This window comes from Capsicum annuum, chromosome 7 (genome assembly GCF_002878395.1).
Source record: "Capsicum annuum cultivar UCD-10X-F1 chromosome 7, UCD10Xv1.1, whole genome shotgun sequence".
Lineage (NCBI taxonomy): Eukaryota > Viridiplantae > Streptophyta > Magnoliopsida > Solanales > Solanaceae > Capsicum > Capsicum annuum.
The window spans coordinates 19780077-19796109 of NC_061117.1; the positions used below are offsets into that span (position 1 = coordinate 19780077).

General features: G+C 34.7%; 2 protein-coding genes across 3 annotated transcripts in view; one reads left to right on the plus strand and one right to left on the minus strand.

Moving 5' to 3' along the window:
* Positions 1–12109, minus strand: part of LOC107877736 (N-alpha-acetyltransferase 35, NatC auxiliary subunit) — a 26442-nt gene extending 14333 nt beyond the window's left edge. Inside the window, exons 1-6 of one of the 2 annotated variants that reach the window (XM_016724441.2) lie at positions 11790–12109; positions 9498–9565; positions 9104–9259; positions 8855–9022; positions 3255–3405; positions 295–374 (exon numbers count right to left, since the gene is read on the minus strand). In XM_016724441.2, the coding sequence (XP_016579927.1) occupies positions 295–374; positions 3255–3405; positions 8855–9022; positions 9104–9259; positions 9498–9565; positions 11790–11910 (744 nt within the window). In that variant the 5' untranslated portion in view covers positions 11911–12109. The remainder of the gene's footprint in view (positions 1–294; positions 375–3254; positions 3406–8854; positions 9023–9103; positions 9260–9497; positions 9566–11789) is intronic. The other variant, XM_016724442.2, reaches the window with a different exon arrangement.
* LOC107877062 lies at positions 11933–15505 on the plus strand. The gene is made up of 5 exons (XM_047393931.1): positions 11933–11938; positions 12263–12392; positions 15067–15132; positions 15217–15300; positions 15399–15505. Exons 1-5 carry the CDS (start codon positions 11933–11935, stop codon positions 15473–15475), a joined length of 363 nt encoding a protein of 120 aa, XP_047249887.1. The 3' UTR covers positions 15476–15505.
* Positions 15506–16033: the final 528 nt, after the last annotated feature.

A 16033-nucleotide genomic window follows, 5' to 3' on the forward strand; every position in this document is an offset into this window, starting at 1 on the left:
CAGTTACTTCCTAGTTTAATCTTCTTTTGAACAAAGGTTACTGAACTGAAAGCCAAAATCGGATATCCCATCATCAGCTTTGGTGCCGAAAGCAACTAAAGAGAGAAAGAATGCAGATGAAAAGACAGAGAGAGAGCCATGAAACCTGGTCAACAAGTAAAACTTCTCTACATCCTCAAGATGATAATCAATCTACAGCTTAATAGAGTGAAATGATACATATATTTTAGAGAAGAAAAGTGACAGCAAGACCTATGTAACAGAATTTATTGAAATTACAACACAGTGTAAGACCTTACGAAAACGTAATTGGCATAACAAGGATTTGCAGAGTCCTTCCTCCAAATCAGGATTATTTTGTAATGGTTCTATATCTGCACAAAAGATAAGCAACTCATAAGAACATATGGTGGTCAATGGGATTAGCATAATTGAAGTTTCACTAAGCTTCCTGCAGTTATCTACATGAGAATGAGACTCTGAAGACGTGATGCTTTTATAACTACAATGTTCAGAAAAAATGAAGTGGTTTTTTCCTTAACAGAAAAGGGCTTTGTTCATGAGGAATAAAGAGTGTCAGATATTAGAGGACCATAATTAAACTAATACAACAACAATAACATATTCAGTGAAACTCACAAGTGTGGAAGACTTAAACTAATACAAGGATAAAAATTTAAACAAATAAAAGACCCAAAATAGTTCTTAACAGTTATTACTCGGGCAATTATTGTAAGAAATCCTCATAAAACCACAGCTTCCATGGTATTAGCAAGATCTTGATTAAAATAGCTGTATTATGCATTCTTACCCAACAGATCATGTCTATAACAAATGCTTTTAAAGGCTCAAAGTCTACTCTTGCTATATTTATAGGGAGCTATTTCATTATGTTAAAGAGCTGGGAAAACTCAACTTTATCGGATATTAGGACCATGATGTTTTGCACGATATAATACACCTGGAAGAAAGTTTGAAGGCTGCCTCATTGTAATAAGTTTACAATTAAAGTTGCCAAATTGACAGCATAAAAGTTTCAGTTTCTGCAAGACCAGTTCCAAAATGGGAAAAAACAAAACAAGGAAAAGAATAGATGCTCTTGCTAGAAGGGCAATACAGCCTCACTCAAAAGACAAACTTCAAGACTATGTACTTTATAGCAAGGGAAATATCTCATGATTAATAATACGGAAAAGGTTCAAAAATACCCCTGAACTATCTGAAATAGTTCAAAAATGCCCTTCGTTAGATTTTTGGCTCAAAAATACCCCTCCGTTAAATATTTGGTTCAAAAATACTCCTCCCTCTAACAGAATTGGGAAAAGGATCAAAAATACCCCTAAACTATCTGAAATGACTCAAAAATACCCCTCTGTTAAATATTTGGCTCAAAAATACCTCTCCTCTTAATGAAATTCCACCAAGCATGCCACCTACATAAAAAAAAACTACATGACTATATCACATTACCATCCACATGTAAAATATTAGTATTTTTTAATTATATGACATTCTTTTCTTCTTTATTTTTATTTTTATTTTTTTGCAAAGCAGTGAAACAGAAAAACAAAAAACCAATCTTTTGCTAATTACTTCATTAGTGTTTTAAAAGTTCTAGATTTCACCTTTTCATTGGTGTTTTAATTCTAAATTTCATCTTGTTATTGTCGTTTGGGATGAGGGACAACTTGATTTTGATATGATGTTGACTCGGAGGAGGAGCTAGAATTTTAACTTTTAAGCTAGCAAATATTGATGTACTAATAATTGAGTTGAATTTACTACATGCAAATTCTTTTTCAAAATAAATGAATTCCTTTTAACACTTGTTTAATCATTCGAAATGAATTCATTTTTCTAAATTCAATTTTGATGAATAATCTTATTATTTTTAGAACAAGTTTGAAAAGAAGTAAAATGATACTTAATATTGATAAATTATTATTTAATTATGTCATTCATTAACTTTTTGAAGATGTGTGCCACATTCAAAGATCCATTAATTTTAGATTAGAGGAGGTATTTATTAAATCATTTTAACATAAGCATTTTGAGTAAAAGCTAGCAAAGCCAAACACATCTTTTGAGTAACTAATTTGAAGTTTAGTTTGAAATTTGTTACTTTTACGAGTAAATCTTAATTTTACCTTTTATACAGGCCTAATAATTAATGGGTTTATCAGTTTAATAAAACTCTTTTGTTGGGTTTCACACTTTTAAACCTATTAATAGAAAAAAACTTGTTTTTTAGATGATCAAAGGAATTTGATAATAGCGATGTTACATTTAATACATTTTTTCAAAAAAAATATTATGTAACCACCGTTTGTCTAATTTGATTAAAAATGAAAAAACCGTATAAATTTTGTCCGTTTCACTGACGTTTTTAAATAAAAATAAAAATAAAAATAAAAATAAAAATAAAGAAGAAAAGAATGTCATATAATTAAAAAATACTAACATTTTACATGTGGATGGTAATGTGGCATAGTCATGTAGTTTTTTTTTATCTAGGTGGCATGCTTGGTGGAATTTCGTTAAGGGAAAGAATATTTTTTAGTCAAATATTTAACAGAGGGGTATTTTTGAGTCATTTCAGATAGTTCAGGGGTATTTTTGATCCTTTTTCGAATTCTATTAGAGGGAGGGGTGTTTTTGAGCCAAATATTTAACGGAAGGGTATTTTTTAGCCAAAAATCTAACGAGGGACATTTTTGAGCTATTTCAGATAGTTCAGGGATATTTTTGAGCCTTTTACGTTAATAATAACATAATCCCTTCAGTTTGTAAGCTTTTTTGGTGGTTATAATAGCTTAATAATATCAAGAGGGGACATGGTAGTGCTCCTTTCTCAAATGATCTTGGGCATTATGATAGTAAATACAAAGTAACAACTCAGACTTCAAAAAGTAAGAAAAGAATGGTGAAATTTTTGAACAATTTCTATTTTCCTGAAGTCAGCTGTAAGATTAGAATTGAAGTTTGCCTGCCAAGCCAACAATAACATCATACCCAGTGTAGTCTCGCAAAGTGGGGTCTGGGGAGGGTAGAGAGTATGCAAATGCAAATAATTCTTCATTTTTTTTTGACAAGGCAAAAGTAAGATAATTCTTCCTTAAGCATCGAAGAAGCAGGAAAGTACAAAGGACAAACTGATATGCACTATCTAGTATCTATCAGTAACAGAAAGCAGAGCTTTTTCATGTCTAAATTATTTCATATTTAAGGTTGCTCTCACCATGCACAATGACTACCTTCTGTAACTCTTTTCTTAGATAATGTAGCTTTACAAGCCCGTAATTGACGAGCGATTGTTTCTTCCACTGCATGTAGCATTGTCAAACATTTGTCATCTCCATCTACCTTTAGAGGAAGGCCATGTGTCATAGTGAAGAGATCTTCCTCCTGACAGAAAGATAACAAGAAATCAATGATAATCGACAAAAAAAAAAATATGGGCACACACTTAAAGAACCTAACTGAGTGCTTTTAGTAGAAAAGAATGTTCATATTAGAACAAGGACCAAATGTCCTTAAACTTAAGATAGAGACAAGCAACTCTAACAAAATTGCAGATCAGCAAAGGGATATTAAGAAATTGCCTTATTTCATAACGTCGCATAAGAGAAAAGGAGATAACCCTTCCTATCATTATGAATAATGCAAAAAATTTTATAGTCTACTCTAAGCATCCACTGCCCACACACACAGATGATGTTTATAGCAGTCAGATTCAGACGAGGAAAGATGGTTTTCTTGGCGTGAGTTGCGACAAAGGTGAAAGCCCTTTTTCTTGTCTGATTGCATCTCCAAAAACATTTGGTACCTTGGTTGAAAATAGGGACGAGAATACAAGTTCTTTCATAGGCAAGCTATTTGTTAGAATATGAGTAGGAATAGGAATAGCATATAAAATCCTACTTGGAAAAGGATTGTAATGTAGTGTCCTATTAGGAAAAGGATTGGAATGTATTGTTTATACATAGGGCCTCAATGTAATAATGTAGTTACAACAATTCAATAATATTTTTTTATATTTCTCACATGGTATCAAAGCTTCCACGATCTTGGTAAAAAATCAAAGAGTTTCCGCTGCCGGCGGGTGGCTATAATCCATATATGCCGCCCGTCTGACCAATGATTATGTTAACAAAAGTTGGGTCACTGACTCACTGTGTATCTTTCTAGTGACTATTTTCTCATATCTTTGCGTAGCACTATGCATCTGTCCGGTGACTACTTTTTCTCTATTTTTCTTAGCACCGTACTTCTTTTCGGTGACTATTTTCTCATATCTGATTTGCGTAGCACCGTGCATCTTTCCGGACTACTGTCTCATATCTGAGTTGCATAGCACCATGCATCTTTCTGGTGACTCAGATTAATTTACATAGTTCTGTACGTCTTTCCGGTGACTCCTCAGATCTTTTTCAGTAGGGTTGTGCCATCATTCCGACCCCGCTCATAATTTCTATTTCTCAATAGGGTCGTGCCATCATTCCGACCCTACACATAGTTCTCCTTTTCAGTAGGGTCGTGTCATCATTCCGACCCTACCCATATACTTTTGTTTTCCTAGATTGTAGTCACTTTTTAGCAATCAAATCTAATAATCCGGCGTATGAGCATGTTTCGGCTAAGTTTTCGGTGACTTTCATGTTCAAGATCTACTCGTCTCTTGATTTTGAGATGACCTGTATATTTTATACCAGTTTTCGGCAATTTTCCAGCGACATATCGACTTTACGGCAATTTTACTACTTTTTGGATCATTTTTTCAGTTTGTTCCGTTTCAATTGAAGTCTCCCAGACGTCCAAAGCAGTCCTTATCAGTTTTCTTGCAAATATCTTCACCAAGTCCCTCACCGATTCTCATATTAGTTACATCCATAACAAGCTTGGTACATATGTCTTCTATGCACCAGCTTGAGGGGGTGTTAGAATATGAGTAGGAATAGGAATAGGGATAACATATAAAATCCTACTTGGAAAAGGATTGTAATATAGTGTCCTATTAGGAAAAGGATTGGAATGTATTGTTTATAAATAGGGCCTCAATGTAATAATGTAGTTACAACAATTCAACAATATTTTTTTATATTTCTCACACTATTGAAAAAGAAACATTGTACAATCAATAGAGATAGAGGGAACGATGCATGAGGGACAAAGGCAGCGAAACGGGCAATTGTGGGCTTCTACACTCAATTGTACAAAGAATAAGTGCGAGACCAACACTAGGAGGGATAGAATTTAATCGGACAAGGGCAGTTGACGAAATAGCTAGACAGGGATATCTTGGAAAGGAAGTGTTGGAAACAGTCGAGAGTTTTGCATGACCTGAGGATTCGCTTTGACTTTTTCCTGTGTTGGGACATCGTGAAGGATGAGATTATAGAGACAATTATCCAGAGAGTTAGGAAAGTGCCTTGAAGCCACCTTCATAACAAAATATGGACGAACAATCGAGCAGTAAAAGCAAAGACTGTAAACTTATTAGTCTGATGAGAAGCATCTATAAGCAGTCTTATCAAAGGCAAAAACTGTAGAAAAGTTGTGAGGTTTTTGGGGGCTTGCTTAAGCATGACCAAAGCACCAGTTTCAGTGAAAGGCACAAGGTGAAGGGACAAAAAAACATAACGCAATACAAGAAAAAAGTATATGGAAAAAAGAAGTGAAAAAACAATAATCAGATATGATATATGAAAAATCGTGACACTCAAGTTCAAAAACCATTTTAAATCCTGATGTGGAAATTTTTCTTGCAGGTTCAGCTGCTAATTTCTTATACTAAATTTCTAATTTCTTATTCCCAATCACTAAAATATATAGAATGTTACCATTGTCCCAAAAAAATCATTAAAATATAATATTCTCTTGTCAATTAACATCACTTTGCCAACTACGTTTTACTATATGCCACCCTCTTCAGCATTGAGCCTGTATAACATAACGCTTGACGCGCTTCCATGCCTGTTGCAAAGTGCAGCCTAAACAAGGGAAAGAACCAACCTGCGTTCCATATAGCTTAACCATGCTTATAGCAAACTTTTAACAGCACTGTCGAGAAGATTATTGCCAATAGACTAAAGAAGTAACCGCACATTGTCATTCTCTTCGAATGTATTCATGGAAGGAAGATAGATTTTAGATATCACTTATGGGAAAGAAGCAATAAGAGGATGTCACAACCCAAATTAGGACCATGACCGGCGCTGAGGAGGTTAGAACTTCCAAGCAAGCCTCGTCAGTATTCTTCAGAAAATCGTGCAGAGTTTTACCCTGTTTTTGGGCCTATCAAGAAAATTTCCTATCTCAAATCAACAGCACACCAATATCATCAACACAGCCCATTAGCAACGAAATAACACTACTTAATTCGTAATATGAGAAGTTGTCCACAAGTCCATAATAACAATAGGATACTTCAACTCTAAAGAAATGACTATGGAGCGACTCCAAGAGTTTTCAGGGAAAAGAACATAACAAATAAATAAATTACTGCCACGCAAACTAGTGCGGGGCTCACAAGGAATATGCCAACTCGAATGCTTTAGCTGACGAAATCCTCACCGATGTCACCTGCGTTCTCAGTAAAAATAATAGCGAGTGAGACGCTAACTCAATGAGTAATAACACTTAACCACAACTGTTTTAATGGGGACAAGTCATAAATCAGGCTAGCCTAATAATCAAAACGTCATAAGGTAATGCTCTTTTAGAAAACGATAATGCTCTTTTAGAAAACGATAACCATTACATAAGAAATCAATTTAACAATTTGGAAGTAGCCAACAATTACTATCATATCAAGTTTTATCCTTTGGGAGGTTTACAAGAATGAATCATGTAATTAGTATGGCATTCTACCTCAAGAATAGTCAATAACAGTGAACCTCTCGTAAAGGAGTCAAATATCTTATCAGTAGGTTTACTACTCGAGGGAGATCAGTAATAGTATGCTAGTTCTACCTCTCCACTGGCGAGGGTTGTAATAGTAATTTGTAAATACAAGGTGCACTAGGTCTAACAAACCCGCCGTTAGCTACGGGATTCAAATCAAGGTCTACTCCCATATATACTTTTCTTTGTAAACAATAGGTATTCGTATGAAAGCATTTTCAAAAGAATTTGAGTTCTCTGCCCAATTTTCTAAGAATACTGACGAGGCTTGCTTGGGAGTTCTAATCTCCTTAGCACCAGTCATTGTCCTAATTTGAGTCGTGATAGAGAAGATGGGTATTAAAACACATACGATCGTGTGAATTCAGACTTCTTTAACTTAGCGAGGATGAACACGAGTTGCAGAAGAGATAGAGGAAATGGATTATGTTCTCCATATCGACAGTGAGGTTACGGAAGCCTTAATGTTTTCTTCGCTAACTCTAGATCCGGGGAATCCACCTTCCAGTGCTATTCGTTCTGGTAATGGAGGCACCAAGCAAAATGACAGAGCTACAAACAAATAATTGAAGGGCTTCACGACTAGCGTGAGGGCCAGGACATCCCCAGACTCTCAAAGTTGAAAATGAAAACAAGATTAACTTTAGGAAGTCCAATGGTGCAATGACACCCTGAGTAATGTTTTTCCAATAATGTTGAACATATTGAGCCAAAAGACAATGTCAATTGCTCGACTATTCAAGAAACTAGGATGAGGAACTCTTTGAAATTTGAGTTTAAGAAGAAATCCACGAGATTGAGAGATGGAGGAGTTCCAAAACCTTATTAAATCACTCTACAACAGAATATCAGACTAACGAACCAAGATACAAAAGAATAGAACGAGAAGAGTGAAATCTACAATGCTAAATCCTTCTATCACATGCTATTAAAGAGAGAATACAACATTTCCACATTTCTCAGTACAGTTTCCCAAATAGCAGCAAGAGGTTATCCTCACAACTGAAATTCTAAGGAGAAAATAAATATCAGCTAACAGGTGTAAATGCTCAGGTCAGGATGTGAACCACCTAAGAATTGCCAGGTCGGGAGCCAATTATGGTTGACATTGCTAAAATTGTCAGCAGACAAGCCATAGTTCGGCCTAGGAGGCATAAAACGACACGGTCCATGGAATGTAGCTCCCTTGGCATTGATATGGTTACTTTGGGGAGAAAGAAATCAACGACCCTTCGAAGGGGTGGGAGAGACTTTTGTAAGACGAGGGCTAGTTTTTTGCTTCTGATCAAAAATTGTGCACCCATAAGCTATAAGATTCCAGTTAGTATAAATGACTGAGTTACATGTATAGACAATTATATTTCTATTTATATTCTCTACTTCATGCATAGAACAAAAATATTGGTTGCCAATATATCAATATGGTTGTTTATCTTTAAAGAAGCTGAGGAAGGAACAATGAATCACATCAAAGCTATTCAGCTTCCTTTGTTGTCATCACTATTTTAGGAAGAAAGTGAAGGATAAACATCTCAGTCCCCCCTCCTAGTTGCAGAAATGGAGAAAGCACTAACATAAGTTGCATTTTGAAAAGGGCTGCCTAAATTTGTAAACTGTTTCCAAGAATTATATACATCAGTTTTTTTAGACAAGATCATGTTCTTTTTATAAGTAAAGATCAAGTTTAATAAGGTACCAAGATGGTACAGAAGCACTAAAGGACTCATCTACCTCCCATACATCAGGCTAAACTATCATATTCATCAGTTAACGAAAATAACTAATAGATCACATTTTTCACCTTTCCTATAGAGGATTCAACTCTGGACTATTCCATGACGAGACAAAATGATAAACATTAAGGACTTGCATGATGCTTTCTTCAACTTGTCAGGACTATGTTCCCTGAGGACACAAAGTGGTAAACATTAATGAGTTGCATGATGCTTACTTCATTTGTGCGTGTATCTGAAACTGTACACACAACCGCATTGCAGGTTGCACGCATAACTCTGCAATATGAATGTAGTAGCGCATGCGATGACGTTCTATCAGGTCTCAAAAGGTATAAGCAAGAGAAAACAGTTTGAGCCAGTGAACAACCTTTATGCCATGTTGCCTGCATTCCCAATATATATCAGCCCAAAAAAAAACTTCTTGCTCGACTGATTATCCACTTTATGTAAGAAGCTAAAAGTACCTCACAAGCAAGAAGATGATCCATGATATCAATGATACGTTGAACATCAACTGTTTTGTCAAGACTCAAAGGAATAGGAGCAGCACCATACTCAATAGCTTCATCTACTGAGTAGTATGTGCGTACCATGCCTGAATCCATCTTTGGGTCCATTATCTGGTTCACATCATGAAACATGTAAGTGCAATACAAAGATAGAGTATCTTCATGAAGGAAAAACTAGTTCATCAATGTATGATAAAAGTAACTATACATCAAGCAGAGTCTAGCAGACAAGATCCAAGAAATCCATACCGCTTCATAGAAGTATCAAGGAAAAAGGATGATTGATATCATCCACAAGATAATCAGAGAATTGAAGGAAAAAAAAACAAAACTGGAGATGCAATATTACCTCTAACGCCGACATGGCAGCAAAGAGATTAAAATTTTCCCCATATATCAGCTCCCCATCTCGAAGATCTGTGACCAAATAATTCAAACAAACCCACATAAGGCAGTTTTCTTCCTTGAATTATACAGATGTAGCATAATATTTGACCTCGTGATGAATAAGAAAATACCAAGACCACATCAAGCTCACTAGTTAAATTCATAGCTTCTCAAAATTCTTTCTTTTCATCCCAACTCAAATGCTACATCCAACATAATGATGTGAACTTCCTCCCCCTGAAGGCACCAATGGTATGGCCCTAGTGATTGGATCCCAACAGAGGTAAAATGTTTGGGATTTGGGTGATTTTCTTTCCGTTTGCCTAAGTCTTGAGGACATCATTACCCAGCTGGTGGAAGGCAATACCGCCGGGTTTTTTTTTTTCAAAAAAAGGAAATGTTCTCTCTATAAGAAAATAACTGGCAATTTTATAGATAAAAGTCTCTTCTTTGAAAACAACCTTTGTATTCATGAAAGCTTCTTCTCATATCATTATATCTCTCAATATAATTGAATAAACGAAGCGCAAATTACAATACACCCATTTTAATGATCCCAAATCTTTTTAGCACATAAACATCTATCAGCAAAGTATTTAACATATTGCAGCCAATATACCAGTGTTATCAAAAGCACAGAAAAGTTCTAAGGTCTGTTGTGGATTTAAGCGCAACTATGTATTTAGTCCAAGACTAATAACTATAAACATGAATGATAAATTTATGAACAAAGAAATTAAAACAAATTATCAAAAATTATATTCAAAGGCGATCATTGGCAAGGAAAAGTATGTCTTAGAACCTTAATGACAACATAGAACCACATGTTAAGCAAGGCGCTCAACATGTTGTGAGCCTCACTTCAGGATTAAGCGCACCCGACAACACTGCAATATACTAGCACCTTTAATTCCCATACATGGTACACTTCAGTACATGATAATAGATAAATATTTTCTAGCTCTACTTTGTCCCCACTTCCCTATATCACATTCCCAATGCTTTTACCATAAAAATCAAAACTTGAAAAACGTATTGCAATCTAACCAGTTCAATAATCCCAACTCTTTTCAGCACATAAACATCTTTCATCAAAATATTTAACAGATTGCAGCCAGTATATTAGCACCTATGGATTATGATACCATACATGGAACTTCAGTAACATCAATATTTTCTAGCTCTAATTTGTCCCCACTTCCCTATAGTATTCATTCCCATTTCTTTTTTTCCATAAAAACTCAAAACTTGAAAATCCAATACTCCCCCCCCCCCCCCCCCCACCTCGCTTCAATTTGTTTGTCTGGTTTTAATTTGGCACGGAGTTTAAGAAAGTAAACAACACTTTTGAATCTTATGTTATAAAATTAAAGATTCGTAAAATATCCTATCATCTTAAACATGTCGCGTCAAAAGTTAGAACTAAAAAAGGGCAGCCCGGTGCACTAAAGCTACTGCTAGGCGCGGTGTCCGGGGAAGGGCCCCACCACAAGGGTGTATCGTACGCAGCGTTACCTTGCATTTCAAGAAAACAAACAAAACAACAATATTTTCTAGCTCTACTTTGCCCCCACTTCCCTATAGCATCACATTCCCAATTCTGTTACCATAAAAATTAAAAACTGAAAACCCAATACTCCCCCACTTCAATTTGTTTGTCCTATTTTTACTTGATACGGAGTTTAAGTAAAAAAAACTTCTCAATCTTATGTTATTATCATCTTAAACATGTCGCATCGAAACTTAGACTTAAAGAGTCACAAAAAGAAAAAAGGAAAGACACATTCTTTGTGAAACAGACTAAAAAGTGAAGTAAGCCAAACAAATTAAACCGGAGAATGCACCAATAACTTTTTCAAGAAAACAAACAAAACATCAATATTTCCTAGCTCTACCCAACTTCCCTATGGCATCACATTCCCAATTCTTTTACCATAAAAATCAAAACATAAAAACCCAATACCATCCACTTCAATTTGTTTGTCGTATTTTTACTTGGCACGGAGTTTAATAACAAAGTAAAGAAACTTGTCAATCTAATATTATAATATTAAAGATACCTAAGATGTACTAAAATTCACTTCAATCTTGTGGTCTTAATTATGTTAAGTCAAACGTTAGAACTAAAGAATTAGCTTAAAAAAATGAAAAGACACATTTTTCTCGAAACCAACTAAAAAGTAAAGTGAGACAAACAAATTAAAAGAGAGAATACACCAATAATATTTTCAAGAAAACATAAAGAGAAAGAGACCATTGCAGGCAAGGTGTAGAAGGGATGAAGCATTAGCCCAAACAGTTTGTTCACCAGAAGGGATTGAAGGGCAAATTGGTACTTTACTATCTCCTTTAACAGCTTCAGAGACATCAACCATGTTGTCTAAACTGAATAATCGTATGTGGGTATCTGCTAAATTGTGTAATAAGTTAAGAAAAAGTTGGGATTCTTGAAACTGAAGATTCTTGAAATCAGAAAAGAGAGAGAATTTTGTTTGATTATTTTTGGTAGGGCAAAGTCATAATGGGTCGGATCTTGTTGGATATGGATAGTCCACTCATTTTTTATTGTATTCTATTCTATATTTACATCTATATTCGTACTATTTATAAGTGTGAGTGAATGATTGTCATGTGTGCTTCCTCGCAGGGACATTTTAGTCTTTGCATGTGCCAACCAAAGGATATTATAGTCTTTTAATTGGGTTATTCTTTGTGGTATTTCCACAGCAATACACGTGCTTACGTTGTTTAACATACACAACTTACATTGTTCCTTTCATATCTTCTTGGCTCTTTTTCTCCGTTTTCAATAGTTTGTTTCTTTCGCAACTTCTGGACTCTACTTCTCTGTTTTCAGGTATGTATGTATATCTTTGGGTTCTCTATGTATTGATTAGTCTGCTTTTAGATCAAATGTTTAGAGTTGAAATTCTTTTTTATCTGCTTGCTTATGATTCCAGCTTATTCAGTGAGAGTAATTTAGGGGAAAACAAATTGTGGGGTATTTTTTTATTCTCTTTTTCGTTTTATGGTTGGATGCTTTGGAGAAAAAGAAACATCAGCATCATACTGATGCAATTCATTATTTATGTCACTTTTGCTGTCTAAGTGTTTGTTAAAATGCTCCAACGAAGCTGCATGCTTGGATTCCAATTTTCTAGGGTATGAGTGAACAAATTTCAGCAGCTTTTAGTTCTGGTTTTTTATTGATTGTCAAAAACATGAGCTACCCTTCCCATTTAGCTACCTAAACTATCACTCCTTTTGTATTAAAATACACTTCGACGTTTATTTTTACTTACTTTGTTAAGGATCAATAGTAATAATCTTAAGGATCAACATATTTGTTATTGCGAAACTAAGCTTGCCACGTCGTCGACACGTTAACATTCTCAGTAGTGTATGTTTACTGTTTTTTTCCCCCTTCTCAGATTACATTACCTCACAATTTCTAGCATTTTCAGTTATGAATAAATAACATACCCGTTTGTCTTGATATGTGTTTTGTCCATGTTAGAAATCGCTCAAAGTTTGAATTTTTAACTGTGATTCTTGATTTATTGTTATGGAATGCTATTGAAGGTATCATTGATGATATCTTAAGGTCTCAAACCATGATACCTAGACATTCTTTTTTTGCCTCCGTGAAGCTTATTCATGTCCACGTAGATCAATATACATAGCTCCACTCAATCTTCGTTTAGCACCGTGGATTTTAGACTAAAAAGTCATGTTCCCCTGAGGCACAAAAGGGTCACATGATGAGGTTGCGCAGGTGCAAGGTAAATGTGTTTTCAAGGTTACGTAGAGCAGAATAATTATTTTAAGAACTGATGCACGGGAGAGGGAATAAATAACACACTAATCTACTAGATACCACAGACCGTAAACTATCCATCAATTAGTGCAGAATAAACCAAAAAGGTAGAACTTGCTCTGCCTGGAGTTTTGCCAGTTTAGTGCCAAGCCTGTCAAAATAATAAATTCAGAAATTAGACGAGAGGAAAGAAAAAATCCTTGAATATCACTTCCACCTACTTACACCTACTTATTGAGTTTTTCCTCTTATCTTGATTTGTTTTTTCTTTGCTAATTAAAGTGCGTGTTTGGATAATTGTTACATATTGTATTGTTGTTTCTTTTGATTCTTACTAAAATTTTATTGTATCTTATAGTTAAAATTCATTGTTAGGTAACGACGAAAAGTCCCATTTTATATAACGACCGTTTTGGTTACCTTATATTTTTGTCTCATTTTATCTTTACTTATTATTTAATAATACTATTTTATCTTTTATCCTACCTTGTACCCTACTTTTCTTTTAGCTTTATTCTACAAATTGCTATGTATGAGATTATGTAATGAAGAAAAACGATACACTGTATCAAAATGGTGTATTCAATAAAATAATACAGTAAGATATAATACAATACAACACTATACAATATAAGGCATTATGAAACAATACGTAACAACCATCCAAACATAGTGTTAAATTGGTTTTCAGGCCAAAAAAAGGGGTAAAGAACGAAATTTTTCTATGATGAAAGCAAAAAGTGAGGTGTAAATACACATAATAGAGCCAGCAAAAGATGTTAGTTCCCCAATAACAAAAGCAATAGCTGCAAGGGGCCATACAAGAGTGAATTGAGTTATTATTAATATGAAAAAACAAACTTTAAGTGATAAGTCAACAATTAGTGGGTGAGTAAATTACCAATATTACGAGGTGATGTTTCAGAAGTGGAATTGACTTTCTCACAGTATCTCCTACAGAATCAAAATCAAAAATTAAAAAAGGCAAACAAATTCTTCTAAAGATTAAATTTTGCTGATTTGTTCATATACCTGATTTGTGTTGTTGATGATTGAAATTGCCGGGTTCAAGTTATTGATGGTAGAAAACCCTTAAGTTGCAACTTTAGCTATTATTTAGTTTATTCGTTCAAATTTCTCAATGTTGGAATATTTAGGTGTGATATTTTCACATTGTTGATTTACTTTTATGGTTTAGCTGCTTGTTTTGGCCTGCGTATGTTGTTGCCGTTGTTTAGCTTATTGTTTTTGCTAGCGGTTTTACTTGATTGAAGTTATTTATGGTGGATGTGATTTTTGACTATGAAATTCCTACTATCTTGCAGCATGACTGCGCGTAAAAAGACCATCTCTATAGCTTCTTCTTCACAGAAAAAAATACAGCAATACTCAACAGAAAAAACACGCACTATCAAAAAAAGACGGTACGACCTATTTAGACAACTCTCACCTGATTAAAAAGAGAATCTTCTCCTGCAACGGCAAACAAGATGCCTACAATCCAACAACCAAAATTTTTTCATCAATTCTCCTGTTCCACTACGTAATAGTCAACCTCGATTAACTGAACAGAGAGGTGTTACAATTAATGAGATATCGCCTGATACTGAAATTGGTTTGGTCACTTAATGTACAAATGCATATTACTTTGTTGTTGGTTACATGTGTCCTTGATGTATTGATAGTAAATACACCGTCTGTTTGGTTCGAATAGCTACCACCTTCGAAGTTCTAGGCAAAGGAAAGGAAATAGTTACTTGCTTCTCGACTTTTGAAATAGGTATGTACTATGCAAATACTATTCATGTTTATTTTTTCCAAAAAAAGAGCTATATCGTACTAATTAGAACACTGTTTATACTAGGTTCAACATCAGCTACACGCACTGAACATGATGCCTTCGGGGCAACAATTACTATTACTGAGATGCCACATCAAGCTAAAACAGGTTGTCGAGTTAATCTATAAGTGTAGCCTACTTTGTTACTGGTTACACGTAGTCCTGCTCTAATGATATTAAATAAACTCTATCTCTTATTCTTTCAGACGACACCTCCCAACTTATGTCAGGCAAAGCAAACAATTTAGTTGGTTGCTTTTCAACTTTTCAAGTAGTTATGTAATATGTATACACTACTGAACTTTATTCTTTACCAAAAACGATTTACTTGTTAATTAGAACTCAGCTAAAACCACTAAGCAACATAGCCTCGAAGTAACAATCACTGCTTCCACAGGTTTGTCTGCTTATTTTCTGTGCAGATTTCTAAAATTAATTAAACTTTTTCCCTATATTAACTAAAGTCCGATTCATATTAGATGTACCATTGCCTTCCCACAAGCAACGTGCTTCACGAGGAAAAGCTAAAGAAAAAGGTTCGTTTCGCATTACATATAAAATTACATTAATTGATTAGCTCTTCTACAAGCTTATATCCCCTCTATTGCAACTAATTTGCATAGGTAATATGTTACGAAGTATACGGTGTTGCAACATCAAACAACTTCCCAATAATGTAAGCATTTTAAAAAAGGTCCCTCCATGTAAATATTGTGAAGCAGAAAGATTTGAATATGAATCACCAGGATTTTGTTGCAGTAATGGTACAGTTAAACTGACATCAACCAAAATGCCAATAGAATTACTGAATCTCTTTCTAGAGGATACTGAAGAATGTACA

Excerpts from the sequence above, each read along its gene's own strand:
- LOC107877062 (XM_047393931.1), top strand. Across the intron at positions 12,393-15,066 it reads CTCTACTTCTCTGTTTTCAG|CTACCACCTTCGAAGTTCTA; the intron begins GTATGTATGTAT and ends TGGTTCGAATAG. Across the intron at positions 15,133-15,216 it reads CTTCTCGACTTTTGAAATAG|GTTCAACATCAGCTACACGC; the intron begins GTATGTACTATG and ends TGTTTATACTAG.